The sequence below is a fragment of the Leuresthes tenuis genome, unplaced genomic scaffold, assembly GCF_036924035.1.
Source record: "Leuresthes tenuis unplaced genomic scaffold, fLeuTen1.0.hap1 SCAF_13, whole genome shotgun sequence".
Taxonomy (NCBI): Eukaryota; Metazoa; Chordata; class Actinopteri; order Atheriniformes; family Atherinopsidae; genus Leuresthes; species Leuresthes tenuis.
The window spans coordinates 6,835,808-6,859,834 of record NW_027325367.1 but is presented as its reverse complement, the minus strand read 5'-3'; the positions used below and the strand labels follow the sequence as shown (position 1 = coordinate 6,859,834).

The window sequence follows — 24,027 nt, the reverse complement described above, 5'->3', positions numbered from 1 at the left end:
TTTGAGAATCAGCTTGTTGGTGCAAAAATACTATTTTATGCTGGTCAAACAAAGATGCACCTAAACAAATTGGTACAAAATGTGAGTTTTTGTCTCAGGCTGTGCTGGAAGATACCATTTAAGATAGCTTTTTTGGTAAGTTGTCTGTTATGTGTGGACAGAAAACCTTGTCCTTTGAGTTGGATACCTTTTTATGCTTTAATAATTCTTAGGTCAGTGTGAAGTGACAGAACAAACAAACAAGAGACATTCCTCAGAAAATGGTCAGGTGCAAGGACTGGACTGAGAATACGTGGAAAAGCAGCCAATATCCAAAGAAACACTTTGAAAGGCCTTCGGAAAGCCTGGAGAACTATTTCTCAAGGCCACTTTAAAAGATTAAAAGAAAGTGTGGCTCCTTAGAGGCAAAATATAAAGAAGTGAGAGGTTGCTCAAGACTTTTGCACAGTATTGTACTTGTAAACAGTCTTTTTTTCTCTTTACTGTAATATGAATATTGACAAGGGTAGAGGTGTGATCCATAAGAAATTTCACGTCTTGTTCAACTACAGCAGCTTTAGATGCATGTAAATGTACAGAGTAGCCCTTAAACACAAAATCAGATATCAAAAGCAAGAGCCGAGATTAAAAAAAAAAAACAGGTTAAACATTCACTGAACTTTGATGTACAATACAAAGTTTACATTTATCATTTATGAGGTGCAAAATTTAACATAATCAACAATCATCATAATCCCCCCTACCCCTCCAAAATTACATTTTAATGAGACTAACTTAGAAGATTAGATTGTTTGTTCATTGCAAATCAATTTTTGTAAGTACCCTCAGAAATATAAAACCTTGTTCCAAATGATGCCAGAACCTGTGTTAATCATCACATTTTTGAGTTCTCCTCATTATCAAAGTAAACCTTTATAGCTGTGTAGATGCAAACAGAAACAGCAACAGATGCAACTACTATTTCTGCTGACTTGTAATGGTGCAAAAATGCCAAAACATACAAGCTTTGTAAACGGTGCTTAATGAGATGCCCATGACTAACTCATTGTTTCCTTGGCAACGCACAGACTTTGAAAACACTTGCTCCACTGTAGGAGATAGGGAGTCTACACAAATTAAGCTGATATGCTCTAAATATGCTGTCTTGTCATTGGGGGGATAGCGGGTGATGATCTTTCTACTACTGAGTAACAATAAATTTCAGTACTTGTGAACTAGCAGAAGATAATCACTAAACCAGACACAGAGCTCAAAGTGTGAAAACGAAAGAAAATTAACCAGGTTGTATTTTAATAGGTTGGCTGTGTTAAAATGAGAGATTCAAGCTCCTTTAGAGCCCTACTTTGAATATGTAATAAGCATGTAAACTGTAATGAATTGAATATAATTATTCAGAGCTGTATTAGTTGATAACTAGTCTTTTTCCTTATTGTGAACACCTATTAGAGGAGGCTGCTGTGTAAATAGGAAATTAATGAAAACAGTTAAATCTTTCTTCAAAGAAGATTAGGGTAAGACGTAAAATTCTGTACATATGTACACTTATAAACACATCTTATTCGCTGCTTATAACCAAATTACAGTGTGACCAAAACCAAAAAAAGCGTTCTTATACTGATTTTAAATGGCATATGGAGCACTTTTACTGATTTTGTGACATCATTATTGATTGTACAGATTCCAGCTATATGTTTATCCAGACAGAGATAAGTAGACACAATGCTTTACTATAACTATCAGCATTTCAAACAATAAAATGAACCAACTTACACTTAAACTCTTTGATATGTATACTATTTGTTTGTATGTCCCCTCTCCCTTGGATTTTTTAAAAATGATCTCATCTGATGTGTCGAAAATTAAGTCAGAAAAAACAATCCAATTCAGTTTTGCAGTATGATAATGAAGACCAAAGAGAACTTTATTGTCAGCCATTCATGTACAAGTTGCAGAAGTGATCAGGCTATGTCTTTCTGGGGCCAGAGTTGCCATAGCGACCACCTGAGCGGAGAAAAAACAAGACAGAAAATATTAGATGACTTGACTTGACAGAAACAAACATAAACATGTTTTATAAATGCCGAACAGAACATCAAACAGGAGCATGCAGTGTGGTTACTGTGAAAAACGAAGACGATAAATCCTGTAAATTTGCTAATGAATTTGCCAAAGTGGGTAAATTCTTTCTATTGACACCAAATTCAAGCTGGACAAAGCAAAGCATGGACTCACATAATAACATAATGAGAAAGAGCAGGCAAAACGTAATGAGAAAGCAATTTAAAGTAGGATGAAGAATCTGGACATTTTCCTTCGTGACCTTGCCCCCACTTGTTTGTGTGTTCTAACGTTTGTGTCCAAATATTTCAACACATACGTGCATCACATGTTGAAGTCTTTGTAAATCAGGGTTTGGGGAAAATCCTCACACTGACACTGGCTTATGTAAAAAAAATCCACATGGGAGTAGGTTATTGGAGAGGTGTAACAAAACAGCAACACAACTATTTCAACATTTGCATGGATATGTGAATACAGAAGAAGCAAAGATATTGTCTTTTTCTTATTCAACAAGACTTCTTATCAAAACCTGGGACCTGCATAACTCACATCGCAACACAGTCACAGACATTTGAGTCAGAGATTTGGATGCCTCTTGCAAGTAGAGGGTAATAGTCTCAAGCTATTAGATCTAAGCAGAGATAAGAGTTTTCTAGGACTCCACACCTCAACTTTTAAGTCAGCAGCCATGTAGTTAAGCACACTTTGACATTTACAATCAGTGGCATGCCTCTTTAGGATAGACTTGAGAAAATCTGAACATATTCTTTAACCTTTAATAATGTGAGAATGTGCAGGATGAGCTTTCCTTCTTTTGCTATTCTCAGACGGCTGTTTAAGTTAGGCTCTGCTCATTTTCCACCAACATGTATTTTAACAAAAATCACAGAAGCACTTCATGCTGAACAGGACCACTGACAACAGAATATCAACAGATTCTAACATGTTGGGAAAAGCAATAAGGGCCACATTAAGTCATTTTATTGTTGACGTTTGGGTTTTGTCCACCCCAGTACAGCTTGTCCTCACCTCTCCTCCTCCTCCTCCACTGGCAGAGCAGAAGCATGCGGAAGGTCTTCTGGAAGGTCTTGTTGCAGAGAGCATAGCACATAGGGTTGATGGTGCTGTTGACGTAGCAAAGCCAGTAGCCCAGGTGCCAGAGGGACGTAGGGATGCACTCGGCACAGAAGGTGGAGATGAGCACCATGATGTTGTATGGCGTCCATGTGAGAATGAAGGCCAGCAGGATGGCGCTGAGAGTCTGGGCTGCCTTCTTCTCTTTCACAAGCACCATCCTCTTTCTCTTGGTGATCTGGTTCTTCAGGGCGGGGTCCAGGGGTTTGGAGGTGGTGGAGGAGGAGGAGGGAGAGGTGTTTTTGGTGGGCTGCTTTGGCTCTGGTGGGCATGTTGTTGCAATTGTTGGATTGCTGTCTTTACACTTTGAACCAGGTTTGAACTTATAAGAGATGCATTTTTTATGGTTCTTCTTTTGAGGGGTGGAAAAATACTGATCCTCTGTATAATCAGGCACCTGCCCATTCTTATTACTTTGTCCTCTACCTTGCTCTTTAAACGATCCTTGTGGAGTTTCTATTGAAAGGTGAGGCTCCTCCTCTGATGATGATGTATAGCTGTTAAAAGAAGTTATCTGGTCTGCTTTCCCCCATGCATCGTCTGACCTTGTGGTAGTTTTAGTCACATTACTTTGATTGGATGAGGACCATGATGCCTGACTCTGATCTCTCCTCTCTCTGGTGAAATGAAAACAAGAATGAATGATGGTTTTCTGTGATTTAGTCCCTTCTGGAACATTTTCCGTGGTGAGCCCTTGCAGCTCTGCAAGATCTTTTGTCCGTTTTTGAGTCTCCTTGTAGATCCTGCAGTAGAGAATGGTCATAACAGAGACAGGGATGTAGAAAGCTGCAATTGCTGTCCCAAATGTGATTACAGGCTCAGTTAAAAACTGGATTTGACACTGGTCCAGTGGCACCTTCCTCTCTCCAACAAAGTACTGCCAGCACAGAATGGGTGGTGCCCAAAGGACAAAAGACACCAACCATGCCAAGCCAATCATGATAGCAGCTCTCTTTGGAGTCCTCTTTGCCCTGTAGGTCAGCGGCCTTGTAATTGAGAAGTATCTATCGAAGCTGATAACAAGTAGGTTCATAACTGAAGCATTGCTGGCCACATAATCCACCGCAAGCCAGAGATCACAAGCAAGGTTCCCCAAAGACCAGTAGCCCATCAGTATATATGTGGTGTATAAGTTCATGGACAGCACTCCTATGATGAGGTCAGCAAAGGCCAAACTCAGCAGGTAATAGTTGTTTACAGTCTTAAGCTGACTGTTTACTTTGAAGGACAGCATCACCAGCACGTTTCCAACTATAGTTATCAAGCTGACAATAGCCGACACTGTCGCGATGGTTATGACTTCCCAAAGGCTGTGAGCAGCAGCCTGCACGTGTGAAGTATTGCCAGAAGTGCTGTTTTGGAAATCCATTGTTCTGTTGTATCTGTCCATGTTACAGATAAAAAGTGCCCCTCAGTGGCCCCATGAAGACCGAGCTGACCTCCTAAAATGAAAGAAAACAGTGGTGAGATATACATATGCTTAAAAACTCTTTGAATGAATATATAATTTGTTTTTGTCAAACTATTCTTCTCTTGTAGCTTTAACTTATGATATAATGCTATGTCACTCGAACCTACTGAATTCTTTTAAATTTGTCCTCATACAAATATTTTTTTGCTTTAATTTCAACATAAATAACAAATTCCAAGTTTTGTTTGTGATATCAGAAAAAAAACAAAATGAACAAAAAATGTAGTTATGATTTATGCATACATTTTTTGATTTTCATATTCTGAATTTAGTATTGTTTTATAAATATTCCAATATTTTAGATGCTTTACTTTTATTCAGTAAGTGTAAAACTTATCTTAGGTTATGGTTAAGGATTTTATTACCCGTTTTACTTGTATGGTTTCAATAACTGTAATCAAAATAATACTGCTTAAACTCAAACTTGAAAAAGCTGGTCCTTTTTTAATTTAATTTTTTTATTTCGTCATACGTAATACTCAACATGTAAGTCAAAAAGGGACCAGGAACCAATGTTTTCGTAAGACACTAATCGGTGTTACAACCAAGCCAGTTAGCTAAGAGGTGTCACGTACATAACAGTCCGTCCACAGTCTCGGTAATGGAAGGAAGAGGGAGCAGAGGAAGGGGAGGCTGGAGAAGAGGCGGCAGAGGTGGAAGCGACAGCGACAGTTCTGGCGGCGAACACCGTGGCCGAGGGAGAGGAGGCCACCACCGCGGCCGTGGTAAACGAGACCACCACCGGGGTCGTGGACGTTGGGGAAGCGCACATGTAGCGGACTTCCCTCAGCGGGTGAGAACATGGGGACGGCGTTCTAATGAGCCCGTTAATTCGCTCTGCCAAACTTCACTGAAAATTTTAAAGTTTTTATTTTTATTTTTAAGTGAGCAAATGCACTCCACTCATGCAGTTCCCAGCAACAGTCTAAACGGTCCAGAGGACGTCAATTGTAATTCGGCTTTACTAGCGAACACAGGCCAACATTTAAGTTAAGGTACAGAGGATTGTGGAAACTTCTGCTACTGGACTACATGGATGCCAAGTTTACTTGAGTGACATTTCATGCTAAGAGAATGTTTTTATAGACCTCTGTATATATATGTATATACAACAATGTCTAAAGCTAAATCAGACGGAATGAACCTTTGTTATCATTGTGATCAAGCACATAAAAGATATCCAATATTATTTTATCAATGTAGCTGCAGAATCTGGGCCTGGGCTCAAGAGGTTTCAAATTGGAATGATCAGTCCATATGACTCTCCTGCCATGCTAACTACAGGACTGGAGTAGAAACGATGGGAGACGCTTGATTGCAATCATAGAATTATCTTTTGGTACATAGGGGTTCCTTGATTGCAATAATTCACATCTCCTATGGTGCATCCATAGCAACTATCCCTGCATCTCTGATGGCACGGCTAAAAAAAGAGCCCCCTTTAATTTGACTTTTGTGAGGGCACATGATACACCAAAAGTAAATTTGCCGCTTTGTCAGTGTGATGCATCTCATGTTGCACATTCCTGTGGCGTCGTTATTCAAATATCTGTACAGGTTTGTGAAAAACTTTGGAAAAGGCATCACATTCTTTTTACATTCACCCTTTAGTTAGGCTACCAGTCGTGGATGAAACAGCCACTTTGAATTGTACTTTGAGGAGCACAGTGTGGGGTACCCAAAGCACGCGGTTTTGACTTTTTAAAGCTTGTCAGAGTGTTACAAGTCTTAAACACTTTTTCAGATGATACACTGTATGTTTCAGTCATGTGTTGCATCAAGACCGATTCCTTAAATTCTTTCCATCTTCTTTGATTTGCTTTCTGGGTTTCTCTTTCCTTCAAAAATGGCAAAAAACACCTCTTGAGAGCATTAAAAGCATTTTTTGTAATTCATTTTTCAAATTTAATTTCCAGCACAGCCAGTAAAATAGCATCACAAGCAGAGGCACACTTAGAGCAACACACTTAGAGCCCTGGTTTAGATGCACGTTATTTTTTAAACTGAATGAAAAACAGCTCAAATGACGCAAATGATCATTCTGTCTCATTTGCGTAATGTAGCTGTATGTATGTGTATGTAATTAATTATAAATTTTGTTTTCTTTTTTTCTCAAACCTGGAAGAGAGCTGTCTTGTTCTTTAGGCTAATATAACAAAAACAGTAAGCCATCTTGTTAATGTCTTGTGTTCTGCAGCTGTTCGCGACCTCGACTGTTGTCTCACAAAACAAAGTAAGCCAAAGAAGCTCTGTCATCGTCATAAACTTCACTCCGTCTCTGCTCCAGGATATGCTGGCTCCCAGTCAAGGCCGTTCTGCCTGCTGCCCTCATCTCTGCTCTGTGTCACCCAAGTCACTCTGTGACACCCCCCCCCCCGCCCCCCAAAAAAAGAATGTTGTGCTGCAAATTGATTGCTTACAGTCACCCTACTCTTTGTCACATACTTTGAGTTATTCCTGAAAATCCTGAAAAAGTGCGTAAAAAAGCAAGTTATTAACATTCAAGTTGAGGATGATCAGAGTTCTGTTGTGCTACAGCTTTTTGAAACGGGTTCAAACAAACCACAACAAAACAACAAAGCTATTGCTTGACTGTTGCCCATCGCAGCTTAAATTTAGTTTAAAAATGATAAAACTATTCCTGGTTCCTTCCCGTGTGTCATCTTTATTTTTCAAACCTCACATCTGGATTATCAACAAAAATTTGGATATGTAATTTGTGAAGATAATTTAATTTAATGCCGATAGGTATAGCTTTTATGTCTAATGAATATCTTCAGTTTATGGACTATTTCATTCTGCTTATGGATTTTCTAAATGATCTTCCCCTTCAGGACCATGATGAAGGGGACAAATTGGAGGAGGATGAAGAACACGGGACAGAGGTGTTCTCCAGGAGGAAGCTGGCGTCAAACTGGGAGCGTTACGAGGAGTCGGAGAGGATGGAGAAAGATGATGACACGCCAACTCAGAGAGGAATGGACTATCAGGTGTTGCTGGAGTCTGCAGGTAAGAGTTGACCAAGACGCTGCTTCACCTGCTGTGCTCCAACGGCTCCGACCGTGAGCTGCTGTTGTTGGCTGTAGTGGAAATACGCTGCGTGCCAAACACTCCACTGAGTCTTGTTGTAATTTTCTGAAGTTGTCTGCTTTTTCTAATTAGTTAGAAGGAAATGTTTGCTGTCTTCGGGGACTTTAATTGCTCTGTTTGGACACTGCTTGCTGTCTGATAGATTCTTGTTTCTTTGTTTGCTCATTTCAGCCTGAGTGCTTGGTGTTTGGGCCCCTGGGCTTTCCACGGTCTCTGATTATCTTCTTTTTTTCTTTTTGTTGATGTTTCTCTCAAAGGATCACATGCAAGGGAGTTCAGTGCTGTCTCATTAGAGCAGAGCTTGAAATGAACTTTCATCAAATATTGGACTGATTCTGGCTGCTAACCTGAGAATCTCATGTTTGACTCAGTGTGGAGTTGTTTTTAATTGAGTGTATACTTTTTGGGATGTCAAAACTGAAATCTAAGCAGCTCGTGTTTGTTTTGAACTGTTTCCTTTGTTGCTGATGCAGATTCTGCTGCATGATAAATGTAAAATGTGGGCAGGTTACTGCGGCTCCGTAATCTTCTGATCGGCTTCAGTCAGCAGGTGACTGACTGAAGCCGATCAGCATCCTGACTGTTCCTGGGCTGAGTGCAGGGAAGACAACCTAAGATTGCTGCCTACACTGGGACTTTCATGGTGTAGATAGTGTAGAGCTGGGATTTTAATTTTTTAACACCTCTATCAGCTTTTGAGACTGATGGCATGTAACATTTCTGTTATTGTCCCCTTTTAAATAATGCTGGTTAATCTGTATTGTAGCAGACTTTCTTGTCAAATCTGCAGATGAAACAGAGATTTAAGAACACTATTTAAAGTAGATACAAAGGCTTAATTCCAAATCCTCTCCTTGGCCCAGTCCTGTAGCCATACCTCTCCATTTTGCTTTGGTAAAGTGTCACTTTTCTTTTAGCAGTCATGGAGAGGTGGTCATCTAATTCTTCAATTAAGTCTTTCATGGCTATTTGGATGGCTAGGCTGTTACTATTCCTTTATGTCCAGAAGAAAATGGGCATGTTACCTCAGCAAAACAGAGGGGGAGGTTCAATCTTGGTATTTTGGAACCATAAGTCATGAGTGGGTCCATACCATTTACATGCTGGCGCCAGGCTGCTCAGATCCAGCAGTATATATGCCCACCTCGATCCAGTGGTTGATACAAACACAACAGGGTTGTTTGGATGCCAAGCAACAAGTTGGTCTTAACTGGATGAACAAAGACACGGACTCTGTTGAATAAGTTTTATCGTAGGCAGATCGTAATGACTTTCCCTCCATTTAAGAGATATACTCCTCCTTTTTTTTTATCATTTCAAGCCGGCTCATGCACCGGTGATAAAACGAGCAGGTCCAGTGAGCTGTGAATATAACTGAAATCTGCAGAAACCGTGCATTCGCATTGGTTTGCTGCTGTGTCCGTCACAAGGTAGCACCACCCTAAAGCTTACCCTACTTTGTCTTTTATTTTACCCTGAATGAACCGAACATTTACAAGGTGAACATGATATTTTTAGAATACAGTTTTGGATCTGAACTCCATCTGTCTCCATCATTCAGTGCAACTGGACCGTTAGTATCTTCAGAAATGTGGATGTGGTGCAGCTAAATGATGACGCCTCAAGCTTTAGCAGAGATGAGGGGCAGGACACGGATGTCTGTACTGCAGTTGATATTTGTGAAGAAAAAAAAAAAGTTAGGTTGTTAATCGACTAAACGAAGAAATGATAAATGATTTCTAGCTGCAGCGCAATATGTAAATGCAGTCAATCTATTTAGCCTTATATTACACCAATAACCAAATTAATAGCCCGGTCATGATTAATGTGCCTTACTCAACCAACTGAATTGTTGTGCTAAATTGAAAAAAAGAAGTCAAATGGAAAAGGTGATGTAACTTTAAATGTTGTTTCACAAGAACCTCAATCATCACCATTACTACGGAGACCGTTGACTTCATGTTTGAAAAAGCTCATCAGTGAACTCTTTATGGATCCAAACTACTATTGTACATTGCTTAAACACACAAATGCTCTTTTCATCAGTCAGATTTGAGTTTCAGGTGCTCACATCAGTGATGCAAACTTGTGCTTTTGGAGCAAGTCACGAGGCCCTTTTTGAACCCAGGATGAGCGTTTTGAGCATTGCATTTTTTTCCTCTCACACTGTTAGAAAGTGAATGTTGTACAGCCATGTCACACTCTCCTCCTGTTGAAGTGTGAATGCCAAAAGCGCTCTTGTCAGTTGTTTGACTCCGATCGCTCATCTGTGTGTGGCCAGCATTGACAGATTAGTCATGCCATATGCAGCAAGAGGCTGCCGCTCTAGAGGACACCTAATTGGATGTGGGAGGTAATGCTTCAAGAGTTGCTTTTTCTGTTCAATTAAGATAGCTATGAAATCTGAAATAATCCACAGAAATCACTTATTTCCTCTTGGCTAAGTGGTTACAGATTGCTTCTTGTGGAGCTTCTGATGATTTGTTATGTTGACAATATTGGAAAGAATGTACAGGTCAGAAGTGTTTGGAGGGTTTGAGTATTGCTCAACCCTTTGCAATATATCTTATGAAATTTAGAGTCCAAGGGCAGAGAGTTTGCGTGCAGAGCTTTACCTACAGCATAGTGGAGGCGTTGAGAGCGAGTGTGTTTATAGGCTGGTTTTTACAACAATTTAATCAAGTAGATACAGTATTTCTGTCCTGCACAGCACTGTGTCGTATTCTGCAAGATCAGAACTATAGATATTCGGTCTTTCATAACAGAGCATCTTTCATAACATCAGCTAATATGGCAAACTCATGATATCAGAACTCCTAACAAAACTTTGAATTGTATATCTTGAGTTTAGAAGAAGGAAGTAGAGGAGGGCGATCAGTCCAATAGACTGTATGATGATCACAAACCTCCCCCAAGTGAAAAATATCTGCTTTAACATTACTAGTTGTGGACTTTTACTCATGGCTGAGTACCCAACTCAAAAATCTCTGCATCTATTATTTAGATTTTATTTCGAATCATTCTGACCCTGATCAGAAGTGATGAGTCATATTATTTGTTATGTTTTGCCTGTATTTTTGCTTGAGTTTACAGCCTTGGGGGGAAGGACCTGCAGATATGAGACATAATTTCATCCCCTGAGTGTGGGCACTGCTGTTTGCTGACTTAGTTTGCCTCAGTCCTCTGTTTGCTCTGTGTTGATGTTTCGCACAGATTTGCAAACGCACTCCTATATATTGCTGCATGTCAGACATCAGTCAGTTGACAAAGAGCCGGTTCGTGATGGAGTAAAAATGATTCAGATTGTCCAGTGTTGCCTGCTTTTTCATTATTTATTGAGTTCTACGCTTTGTGTAATGTCTTCTCAGTGGACTATGAGCTTCTAGCTTTTGAGAGGACTTTATGCTGGCCTGTCTACATTGATTGAATCTCCAAAATCGTAAACGTGGAACCATTAATCGTTCATTGGCCTCTGGGAGCAACAGAAAGTATTTCTGGGGTTCCAGTGAAACAGTTGGATTTATGAACAACTGTATTCACATGCATTCCCTTTTTTTTTTTTAATGCCAAAAAATAGAGATTGAAGGCCGCGCTTAATCAGTGTTCTGCTTTGCATTCCACACGGACTGTTTACCTGCATCAGACCAGAGTCGGTGCCTCTCCCATTATAAACACAGACCACCAGAAAGCTCATGGTGATAAAATCCTGTTCTTAGACCAAAGATTTAGCATACTGGTGATATATAACCAAATATCTATCTTACATATCACTCTAACGTAAAATTTGACTTTTTGATGACTTTATAGATTAGAACATTAATATGTTGACAAAGAAAATCCTCAGTAAAAATAGATGGATCACACTGTCAGTTTGATGTCATCATCATGTCACTTGTGGCTGCTATCTGAGAAAATTGGATTACTTTTTTAAAATCGGTTTTGTTAAATTAATTTCCTCATTGATTTTTTTTTTTGCTGGTGAATTCCCAAAGTTCAGGGAGATGATTTAGGACAGGACTGATGTCTGAGCTTGTGTGCCAGCTGGATTTGATTTGGCATTAAATACGTTTTGCTGATGTACACCCAAAAATAAATCATCAGTGCAGCACACGACATCAAGGCAGCAATGTTCTTCTGGCTTTCCGTTTTTGGACATGAAAATAGGTGAAAAGGAAGTTTTGAATCACCGGTAGTACCTCTTGTTCTTGCACTGTGAATTAAATAAATGCGTGAGCAACTTTAACACCACTAGTGTGAAGATAAATAATTTTACTTCACAACCTCACAGCCAGAGACGTGACTGTGTTGACAAAATGGCTCCAGAGTTTGGCAGGTTACTGAAGCTTTAGTTGTGAATTCCTCATCGAGACCACATAAAGTCATGAAATATTCAGGGTGGAACATGGTCGTTCTTGGGAGCTTAAAAAGAAGCAGTTTTTCATTTAAAATCGGAATAAAAAAAAAAAAAAGAAAATTATGCTCAAATAAATTAGAATAGTCTCAACCTGAGTTTTGCATAACTAATACTGTGAGGATTTATTTGATTGTTTTAAACTGCTCTGAATGAGTGGCGTATATGTCGTGCATTTTTTATATACATTTTATATACAATACATTCCCACAATGTGACGGGATGAGACGCGTTTGAGATGAAAATGGCCAAAACGAGTCCAATTCAAACACTTCAGGTTTTATCTCTGTGCAGGGATGCTGAAAGGTTACCGTGTGACCACCTGCTGCTTGGGACATACATCGCACTCTTCTCATTCATTCTGCACAACCTGTCACTGCTATTTATATAATGTCCATTTATATCAATGTTTATGTTTGATTCTGACTTTCTTCCGTTTATTCTGTCCGAATACATTTGCTGCTGCAGTGACTCTTTTTCCTCACAAAGAGTCAAAGTTTCACTTGATTTCTGTCTAGACGTATGCAGATACATTTGGCCGATAGGTTTCACACAGCAGTAAAAAAGGCTTTTAGTCACTTTCTCCTGCTAGTGTAATGCAAGAATCTATGATGTTGAGGACCTACCACTCCTGACTTCTTGTGTGTAAAAGCTCTATCGAAAGCCCCCCCACACAGGGAAAATTGAGCCTGACATGGAAATTATGTAAGCAATTTAAAGTCATTTTAATTTCTGTTGTGTTTGGCCTCATAGATAGCTGTTATATAGGCACACTGTTTGTCCAAAGATCCCAAATGCTTTTAGCATCGGTGTGTTATGTTCGACTCTTTTGGCTTCTATTGTATCCAGCGCTTAGACACACTGTGTCAGGGGAAGGCAAGGATTGTTCATGCCTGCAGCTTTCAGTCTGAGGTGACTTTTCAAGGATGAAACCTTGATACTTTAGATGTTCGAAATATTTCAGGACTAGCGTGTTTTTGTCGTTGCTTTTGTGCCGAAAGGTTTTCGTCACCTTGAAAAAGCCTCAGGTGATTTAATTTTTAGTTTGTTTGTTAGAGTTCGTCTTAGTTCTTGGGTTGCTCGGGGTTATTTTGCTGTTCCTTGGGTCAGAGCACACGCGGTACAATTCCATTATTCTGTGTTCAAGTGTGCATGATGCCTCTGTATGACTGGGGGAAATTGCTGTCCAGTTATTCACGTCCTAACGCGGTCATCTATCTGTACACATTAACACAAGGATCAATCCTCCTCCCCCGCAGTCGTAGTTTACCAAGGCTGCTAATGGGCACCTATCAAAGCTCAATCATAATGAGACGAAAGGAAATCACATTAAAGCTTCAGTGATTTAGCTAACTGGATTGACAAACACAAGGATGTTTTCCTAACTGAGATGTATAGTCCCAATCATACTGTTCATTTATATGTTCCGGTGTGGATACTTGATTAGGCATGTAGACCCGGCAGATTGGAGTCAAAGCAGAGGAATGAGGCTGGTCGTCTACTGTGAAGTTGGCAACAAAAAAGGGAAAAAAAGGGTTTGCAACTGCTGATTAAGATGAAACAAGAGAAGAAAGATGTGAAGCTAAATAAAGCTGCAGGTGGATCACAGACACTTGGCTGAAATCGTCCCTCTGAACAGTCTGCCCACTTTCATCCTGAAAGCCAAAACCTGCCTCAGTTATTTTTGCCGTTCGTATTCTTGGTTTATGAAATTGTGGTAACTATTAAACTCACTCGCTGTTCAGAGAGTCACGTATATATATGCATGATATATTCAGTTTTTTTTTTTTTTTTAAGCCAGCAGTGCACCAAAAAAGAATCTGAGAGGCTGGAAATGATGAACGTTTGATCCGTCAGTTTTATTTCAGCTGCCTGTTTAACTATTCATTCTTGGTATGCATTATTAGTCAAAAGTTTGAACACATGAAAAAGAACAGATATGCCTCAGACTCTCAGAATTGAAGGTGATGTTTTGTCAGACATTTGCTCTATTACTGATTTTCAGTTTAATGTAGAGCTGCAATGTTTACTCAAACAATCGTCTCAAAGAAAATGAATAAGGACATTTTCAAAGCAAATTTCAAAGTTTTAGCTTCTCAAATGGCATTTTTAGCCTTTTTTGATCTTTGATCTTATCTTATGAGTATAATATTCTGGTGTTTTGCTAAAACATCACAATATATTTAGTAATTTTGTAAATGTTTTCTGATGTCTTATAGATCAGAGCAGTCAGAAGTGGCAAACTTAATTAAATCAAGTGAAGTTTTTCTTTTCTTCTAAATTGCTTTTGACACTTAAATATTTTCTTAATATTTCTGCTCTTGTTCCATTTTTACCTGTTTTTTTTTAATTAATTAATTTTTTTTATGTAGTGTTCATATCCCCAAGAATACAACTGTAAAAAAGGTTGAGTCATGTGACTCATTATCCCCATTAAATGAAATCTGTTCACATACTGAACACTGAAGCATAACATATCTCAGATCAACTGAAAAGCCCTTTTGTTGCAGAAAAATCTGCAATTTTCAATCCATTCTGTGCAAAATGTGCAGCAGAGATCTGAGTCTGCCCTGTAAAAGCTCCAGTGACAGCTGATGAGCCCCAGCACTTGTTCCATGATTCATTAATAAAGCAAATCTGGCTGCATTAACTATTCAGCTATAAAACATTTATCATGTTAGAATTTATGATATGATGTCGCTGAACAGTAAGTAGGGTCAGTTGACAGCTGCTTCTATGAACTGTTTAATCTGCAGCCAGATCAAACAGAATACATACTCACCCCGTGTGGCTCTGACAGAACAAAATGCTCCAGAATTAAATGGGTGTTAGACCAAAATCTTGGATACACTGTTTTTCTCCTCAGTCCTTCTTCTGCCGGGCAGAGTTCGCTCAGTTTCTTCTCCCAGCTCTACAAGTCTGTTTCCCTCACAGCGTTCGACTCGCACCTTTCTTCGGCTGATCCCTCTTACTGACTTTTTTCCTCTCTGCTCGTCTCTCCAGCGAGGTGAAAAACACACGTGTCAAATGCAGGTGGGTCATGGCACCATCTCTCATCCTCATCAGTTGCTAAGAAGGAGCCACTTTTATGCAAACAGGTTTGTGAGCATCGTCGTGGGGGTCCTTAAAGGTCCAGCTTCTTTCTTAAACAGGAGAGCAAATGCAACAGCAGTTCAGTGTCACTGTTGTGCCTCGATGAAGCTGTGCAGACCTTTTTCACAGAGGCATGGGTTACTGAGAAGAGCTCCTCGTTCTCAGTAGCAGTCATCAACTGAATGATGCCAGCTCAATATCTTTTGAAAGTCTCTTTGTAAAGTTTAAGCAACTCCACTGGCAAGAAATGTCAGGACAAGCTTCTTTAATCCTCAAGGCTGCTCAGAATGAACCACTTTTTGTCTCCTAGAAGGCTTCCGCTCACTGCTGCTGCCGAAAAAGCTGCTTGAATGCACGGATTCTGCCGTGAGCCACTATTAGGACAAATGCCCACATAGATGGAAACCTTGTGCTGCATCAGAACCCTGAGCAACATGTAAGAGGAGTTGGAGGAGGTGGAGGAGTAGGATGAAACAGAGGGGGGAGGAGCTGGAGGAGGAGTTGATGTGGGTGTCATCAGCACTTTAGGAGTCGCTGAGTGTTTGCCAATAGCAGTGCAGATCTCCATGTCCTCATCGCTAGAACAACTGCTGGCTCTTCAATCAGTCACACGCATCCTACTTCATGGTGACTTGGTTGGTAATCCCAGACGCATTTGACCGTACAACCTATTTAAAGGCAGAGGGAATGACTGTTGAAGCTGTTTTGTAGAGTTTTCAAACTGCTTTCAGTTCACCGGGCAGTCTCAGCTGCCTCTATCAGCCTCATAGTAAGTGCTTCTCAGTGTGTGCGTTCTCTGTCTTTTGGTCCTTTTAGCTTCTAGATTGGATTGGTTTCTTTCAGTAGACGCTACTGTAGACAGAGGCAGCACTTTTTTTTTTTTTTCTGGGAAACCGACCTGGCTTCCCTGAAGGTAATACTCAAAAAGAGTTCTCTCACTGCCTGAAATACTAAGAGCTTGTATTGTGAGGATATGAATAGTGAACCATTTGGATTTTGAACATTGATACCAAACCAAAACGGGTTTGAAAAATATTTCTTTCTTGCTTTGTATTTTCTGGTATCTTTTTATTCATGGAACAAGATATAAATCATGCACAATGTGCAGAAGTTGATAAAGTGACTGATGGACATTGGTGAAATGTCTGCAGCATATAAGGTCAAGTGCTCGGATAAGACCGACTGAAAACCTCCTACGTACCCTCAAATTACAGAAACGTAAAAAAGGCCCAGTGCTTACTCTGTCATTTCTGGGCTACTGAAGTAACGTGGCAGTGCAAAGTGGGAGAGGGGCGAAAAGGGACCACACTGTCCTGGGATGTGAAGATAATGAAAACGTAATACATATTTTCATGCGTTGTATACTATTGTGTTGCATTTCAGCCAATAGATCGGCCTAAATGCTACACACTTGAACTTAGAGGTGAGAGGAAAGTGAATGAATAATACTGATCGTTCTGTTACAATGAAAAGTTCTGCTGTGAACCATTGGCTCCTGGCAAAGGACGACACACCTTCAGTGGCTTTTCCACTGCAGACAGTAACGCTGAAGTTCCAGAACGACCAGCATGCAGGTAGTCTCCTTGTAAAAATCATGCCGTAATTTCTTTGTAAATTGTCTCATTCACTTTTGCTCATTCCTCTTTGTTTTGCTTATATTTGTTAAGGCTAAAGTTAAGAACTTTGTTTTCGTGGGTGACATTTGACCTGTTTATAAGTTTCTTTTCTTTTCTGTTTATGATAATCGCAAGTTGTACTGATACGTTGGACCAATCATTGTACAGTTACGCCACAGATGGTTCCCCTGATGTTAGAAGAAGATCCAGTAGATGCAGTTTATTAACTATAATAAGCCACAGTTCATGTGATGCTGACCCAAAAAGAAAGTTATCAGAACTATGACTGTGATGTATGCATGTGAAACCAGAGACCACCCAGTCAAAGTTTTCTTTCAGGTGAATATATCATGCATGTCTCTGCTGACCATAAGTCTCAGCCTGGTTATTGATTAGGCTGGCTCACAGATATACAGTCATTGTTAGATTTTTGTAGATGTACTCATCGGTCTTCCTCATACAGCTGGTCACTGAGATGTCAAGATTATGTCCTGGAGCTGTTAACTTGTACTAGTCTTGTGCATGGAGGTTACTGTGCCTTAAAAGATTAAAACAAGATCAATGTGCAGCTTTAAGGTTCAAACAAGACATCGTTTCAGCCTCATCTTTCAGTTTGGATTTGTTTTTAGATGCACAAAAAAGAAAGAAGAACTTTCTTATCTTTTGATGTATTCTAAACTTTGGGTAGCTCATTTGATTTGAATGACTTATTAGTTTGTTAAAATGTCTTTAACAAAGCTGTTTTGTCCGTTTCACGGGAGGCTGTGGCTTGAGATTTGCCGAACTTTAACTCTTGAGTCTTTGTCTGGCTCCCATTTAAGTACTACTTTCCTGGAGTTGTCTATTTTAGCTAGAAGTTGAAAATACCTGGGCTCTTTAAACGTTGTGGATGGGGACATTTCACCTTGATCCTTCCCCATGGCCTCATGTACAAATCCAGTGCACATACGAAAAAGTTTTCCACACAGAATGAATGAATGAATCGTTGAAATGCGTGGACTGTCTCACAATCTCTTGCCCAGATTCTGTCAATTGCCAGCATCCATTACAAAGCACCGTCTCTTCACAAAAGTCTCCAAAATAATGTTTCTACTCCACTTACTGTGCTATGTTACTGTGTTGGGTCTATAAAAGAAAATCCTAATTATGTAAACAGACAATCAGTTTGGTAATTTAATGAGGATTAAGTTTGATATCAGAAAACTCCCCAAAGGCGTCATCCTTTCCAATTAAATTACTTTATTTCTGAGGCAAATGCTATTCAGTCCACAATATTCAGAACATGTCTTGAGTGCACGAGAAACTTTGCCAACATGCCTTCTCTCTTTGCAGCATCCGGGATTGCCAGTACACTCGACATCTTTCTGTCTATGTGAGGTGGACGTGTGATAGCGTGCCACGCAGCTGCTATAGAGTGTAGTTTGGATGCGATACACTGAATTAAGTACAAAAAAACAAATGGGTAAGCGTAGATCTGGCATGCATTTTTGAGCAGTTGCTTTAATGAAGAACTTATTTCACCATCATTTATCTCCTTTAAGTCGTTACAGGCGTTTTTCATGGCATTAATAATTTTGTTCTGCGTTTGTTAATCTGACCAGATAGCTGCTCCTCCACAGTTTGGGCTGGAGATTAGCGGAAACTGGATTTCATGTGCCAGCCGCTCTGCTGTTCTGACCTGCGGCCAGTTTCACGTTCATTTAGATTTCGCACGTGATCAGGTGTGGGCATGATTTTCTACATGAGAATATTGCTTTGCCCTGTTTTATTGATGCTGATGCTGAACCGTGGCTCGGTTCTTTTTAACTGGACAGACTAATTTAGATGCCAAGAGGATACCTGCTGAATTAACATGCCAACATCAGAAACAGAACCATCTTCAAACGGATCAATCAAAGGATAAACAGCCCACACAGGTAATCATGACAGGATGTTGGTATGTCTTGTAAGATTGCATTAATGCAAGCACCCAGAAAATAATAGCACAATCCAATTTCTTACCCCTACATCTGGATTTCAAGTATCGTCTTGTCCTTTGAAAATGAGTTACAAGGAAATGGGGGTGGAATTATTCCCTATGAAATGTAATTTCCCTTAAAGAAGCTGATATATCATCAGTTGTCACTGATTTGTCTTATGTTGGCGTTATATTGACGTTTTTGCTCGTACATTGTAGCACCTTGTGCTCAGCTGCTGTGAAGTCATTTGGCCATCCTTTTGTGGTTGCCTGTTATTATTAGAAGAAATGTGAGAAAAAGCAAACCTCTGTGAAGAGGGAGCGTGGGAGAGTGTCATCACAAGTGATGTAAAAAAAACAACAACTTTGTTTCTAGATCTGTGAGCAGATGTAGGCAAAAGTTTAGCAGAGGATTCACTGAGATGCTAAAAACTTGTTTTGGTGTGCGATTGGCAAAAAAATGCACTACGATACTAAAGAAGCAAGACATCTTTCTTTCCCCTCTTTTTTAAGAATGGGTATGTCAAATTACTCGGGTGTCACACTTCAAAAGCCAGCCTGAAAGAGCCAGTCGGCTGGGCGGGTTCCTTGGCTCACGGTTGAACGTTGGGTCAACAGGAGCTGCACACCGTAGGCTGTGATCGAGGAAGCGAAAAGAGTCAGTGCTTCTTATTACAGAGAATCCTGGTGAAAGCTTACTTTACACCTTGTGGATGAAATCCAGGTTATTATTTGCACACCGCTTCTAAAAATGTCAGAATATTCAGGTTGACAATAGATTTTTGTTAACAGGATGATATGTAATTTATGTGTCAGACACATATTGTGTAATAACCCTTCATTCCCTTAAACTGAGGCAGTTATTAAAAAAACAAGTGTGTTATAGAAAGAAAAAACAAATTAGTCATTTAATGGTGTGCCTCTCTGCCTCAATTAAAGATAATTGCTTTGTGTGCTTCACACCTCCCACACTGTGTTGCTGGTCTTGTGGTAAATAACAATAGCAACTCTACAATAATGCCACATAGAGCTTTCTACCAGATGCATGGTTTCACCTTTCTGCCTGAATATTTTTGCATTTGATATAAACTCAGGCAGCTCATTAGCTGTGGCCAGCTGAACATTTGTCATCAGTCAAATGGCCTTTCACCCAAACTCCCAAGCAGTGTGCACCCAGTATGCTGTAAACAGGCACCGCTGACATTAGCACGCCCCCTGCTTCGAGTAGCATTTGAATGAGCAAGAACTACTTCAGATTAGTTTTATAATAATCCCCCTGATGTGGAGAATAAATGCTACCCAATTATGCAAAGAATCAACACTTGATTGATTGCCTTCTGTAATAGTTGCCTACTTGAACTGGCCCCGTATCTCTCATTCCTCTTTATTCTCTAATTGTCCGCCTTTGAATATGGATGTAACCTCAGTCTGGAATTAAGGCAAACAAGATGAATGACAATAATTTAAAGCTGGAGGCAAGACAGGTCCTCAAATGAAAAGCCCCCTATTTTCCTTTTTCTTTTTTTTCCTGTGCACTTGTTGTCTATCATATGACACTCCTTCATTACAGAGAAATTGAAAAAGGAAGTTGTTGAGACCAGGACGGCTGAAAAAGCAGTGGGCAGCTGGGATAATTGCGGTTGCCACTTATTTATTAACCCAGACCTGCTGACCCTTGTGTGGCTGTCCAGTATGTGCTTGTGCCGTGTAGGTGTGTAGATGAGCTTTGTAAAACTACACAGACACATTGATGCATCATATAGTTCAGTGAATGAAAATGGAATTATTTCCTAGATCCCTTATGAACTGATTTTAAAGTCTCGGTTTACATCATCTTGGTGGGATATGTGGACGAGTGCTGCATGTATTCTGTGGCGCTGCTTATATGTGAGACTGTGCTGGTAAAACGCTGCCTCCCCGTAGACCAGCTCTCTCAAGTTTTTGATTTCCGTGATGCAACGACTCCGCATTTGTAATTCGAGTGGCGCTGAACCTCCCCAGAGTTTTTTATTCATTCTCATCGACAATCATTTTGTTTGATTAGTGCATTAGAGTCAAACAGCTGGGGCCAAAATCATCACAACAGCACTTTCAGGTGTAGATCTGAATCACTTTTCTCCACGCGTCACTGCATTCTAGCAGTTGATTTTATGGACTAATATGAGTTTATGGTTGGCTCTTCAATGAGCCACGGCATTTATACCATTCAAAGTGTTTGGATGTAAGGCAGTGGGACTGGTTGGTTCTGGAAGATGTCTCGCTTGTCATGAAAGGCTTTCTCAGTTCTTCATGAGAGGTGGAGTGTCTTCAACAACCAACAGGTCCAGCTGTCTTTAATTCAAGAACTTCCGATTACCATGACCTGGTATATACGCTGCTAAAATAAAAACCTCTTCCTTTGTATCAGTCCTGCTTCTCCACCAAAACTTCTCTGATCCTTTGAGGCATGCACGCGTCTTAGTTTTTTGGGTCTAGTTGACTTTGTGATCATGGATCCATCTTATTCTGTTGTTTATTGCTTGTGCTTAGATCGATCGTACGTGTCAAAGTTACACCCATGTTAATGCCAGGAACTGTTAGGTGATCAATATAGTTTACTTTACCTGGCATCAGAAAAAAAAACACTGCATGGGGCTGCATTTGTATGGGCTTGGTTCCCCAGGTGCTGGTCGGGGTACCAGTAATGTTCCAAAAAGTCCAGTTGGACTAACAGAACCATAAAGAGCCTGCTAGAATAAAGAAATGTGCTTTGTTTAACACGTTTCACCCCTGGTTGGTAGATTTGCAAACAATCTTGTAACAACGCATGACTGATGTTTCTAAATAACTAACACAGCCAGGCCAGAGAGTGCTGAGTTGTTTCATTCAGATTTTTTCACCGTAGTAATACCATTAGGTTTTCAGGCTGGTGTCTGGTTTCATTCATGTGCATAGTATGTGTGAAGTAAATTTCATCACATGCACCTGTCTGCAAGGGTCCACAGATGGCTGCAAAAGACATCTGTGCACAGCCCCAAAACTTGTAACTACACATGCAACTGGATCAAGCTCCCATTCAAAAGAAAGTGCAAACAAAGACCACAAGCAGATGGAGAACAATATGCACTCTTATTTTAGGGGAGACTGAATGGAGATTCACAATTAGCCAAACCTCTACCATTATTCACTGAAAGATCGATCAAAGCACATGTGTTGGAAGGCTGCGGTGCAGCTGTCTCAAATTTTGGTGTTAATGGAATCATGTGTATGTTTGCCAATTTCCAGTCGGTTTGTGGAGGTAAAAACCACGAATTGCCCTTTAAACCATGGGTATTTGAAATGGAAGGATATGCTTTCTCTATGGCATAAAATAGTTTTAATGATTTATCTTAAAGTTTCCATGTTGTGTAACTAGTAATGTATGTGTTTTAGATTTGATTCTGTTTACATGAATGCATATTAATATATCAGGAAGACAATAAGTGCATCAAAATCTCGTAATAAACAAAGATAAGGTATTCTTTTTAAAAAGTCAGTTATAATCATTTTGATAAGTATTAAATGGTTTGCCATTTCCTAGAACCATATATAGATTTTATTTTTATAAATATCAGGATGTCTTGTTTTTTTTTTTCATGTTTTAAAAGTATTTTCTGTAACTTGATTTAACTCATAAAGTTGTTTTGAACTCAGCAATAACAAAGCCATGAAGCCAACATTATAGCACACACAGGAGGCTTTAAGCAGCAGCAGCAGCAGCTTTTCCTGTGAAAAGAACTCGTGCATTGTGCCTTTGTGTAGCTGTGAGCACAGAAAATGATCCCATACACGCTGTTTGTCATGCGTGCCTCTCGACAGAGTGCAGGTGGCCGTGTATGTTTTATTTGAATATGGTGTGTGAACAGAGGATATTGGGATTTCTGAGGTAAACAGATCAGCCGGTGTGGCTGCTCTGGAGATATTACTTAAATCTACAAACGGTGGTGGCTGTCACGTTCTATCAGCTCAAGCCTTCAAAGGATTGAAGCATTCATGCTTTCTAGCTGTTTGGTGCTTATTTAAGGCGATCCGTGGGTCTTTATTTAGCTGCCAGTGGGTGCGTTGTTCTCATCTTCCTCTGACCTTTTTAGAGCCTTTTTTTTGTAAATGCTCATAAAAACACTGGTGATATTTTGCTTGTGGGGAGAAAGAAACTTATTTTAGAATTTAACCTTTTACGCCATCAGATTAAATAATAATAATAATAAAAAAAGGACCAGTTTGTGGTACATGTAGACAGCACATTGAGATCAAGATTAGTCTTATTTTGTATAATTTATCCTAAATGTAATAGTCGCTGCTAAGATGACTCAATCAGCTAAGTTATTCTGTATATCTGGATGTACAAACAGTTAAGGTTAGGGGTTGGAATAGAGATGACTGTATTATCATCGATCACATTGAATCATGTGTTGCCAACAGTGTTGCGATATCTGGGGAATTTCATTTATTTAAACATACCCTCACTGACAAAATATTAGAAACGCCTACACTACAAATCGGATGCCTTGGTAGTTTGCTTCAGATCATCATCATTCGCCCTGGTTTCAGATCCTTTGAAAAATCCTGCATCTGTCTTTCTCTCCACTGAGAATAGTCCCCGTCTCAGAAAATGTCCCCACTGTATGATGGTACCATCACCATGCTTGGCAGTGGATGTGGTATGAATGAGGGGATACTTAGTGGCTGGTTTCCCCCACACATGCCCACTCGGCAGTCTGAATTTTGGCCAAATAATTGAATCTCACTTTTATCAGATCAGATTTTCCTCGTATGGTCTGAGAGTCCTTTAGGTGAGGACTGGTTTCTGTCTGGAAACTGCAGTAAAGGCCTGATTGATGGAGGGCTGCACTCTGGATCTGGTTACCAGTCTGATCAGTGGACAGTTTGATTTCTGAAGTCTTTTCCCATCTTTTCTGAATGATGGAGGCTGATTTGCTTTTGGGTTCTTTCAGTGCTACAGAGATGTTTCTGTATCCTTCCCCTGATCTGGGTCTTCACACAATCTGTCTCACATGTCAACAGGACGTTCTGTAAATGACATCTTTCAGTCTTCTATGTTTAATTAATCATTGGAATACAGATTTGCCTTGTCATTGTGGAGAATTGTGTAAAGTGTCCAGAAAATGATGACAGAAGCGTAATCCTTGTTGTTTTCCAGGACCACACATTTACT

At 39.9% G+C, this 24,027-nt stretch overlaps 2 protein-coding genes across 4 annotated transcripts in view; one reads left to right on the top strand and one right to left on the bottom strand.

Annotated features, from left to right (window-relative positions):
- Positions 1-1,813: 1,813 nt before the first annotated feature.
- chrm5b (cholinergic receptor, muscarinic 5b) lies at positions 1,814-15,562 on the bottom strand. Of its 2 annotated transcripts, XM_072362404.1 has the most exons (3): positions 14,950-15,562; positions 3,091-4,637; positions 1,814-2,001 (listed from the first exon to the last, which is right to left on the bottom strand). In XM_072362404.1, the coding sequence occupies exons 2-3, from the start codon at positions 4,583-4,585 to the stop codon at positions 1,964-1,966; spliced, it is 1,533 nt and encodes a 510-aa protein (XP_072218505.1). In that variant the 5' UTR covers positions 4,586-4,637; positions 14,950-15,562; the 3' UTR covers positions 1,814-1,963. The 2 variants fall into 2 exon arrangements, with proteins under 2 accessions (XP_072218505.1, XP_072218504.1); XM_072362403.1 differs by lacking the exon at positions 1,814-2,001 and having other exon boundaries at positions 3,032-4,637.
- aven (apoptosis, caspase activation inhibitor) overlaps positions 5,230-24,027 on the top strand; it is a 30,765-nt gene continuing 11,967 nt past the window's right edge. The window contains exons 1-3 of one of the 2 annotated variants that reach the window (XM_072362406.1): positions 5,230-5,459; positions 6,864-6,899; positions 7,501-7,675. In XM_072362406.1, the coding sequence (XP_072218507.1) occupies positions 5,268-5,459; positions 6,864-6,899; positions 7,501-7,675 (403 nt within the window). In that variant the 5' untranslated portion in view covers positions 5,230-5,267. The remainder of the gene's footprint in view (positions 5,460-6,863; positions 6,900-7,500; positions 7,676-24,027) is intronic. The other variant, XM_072362407.1, reaches the window with a different exon arrangement.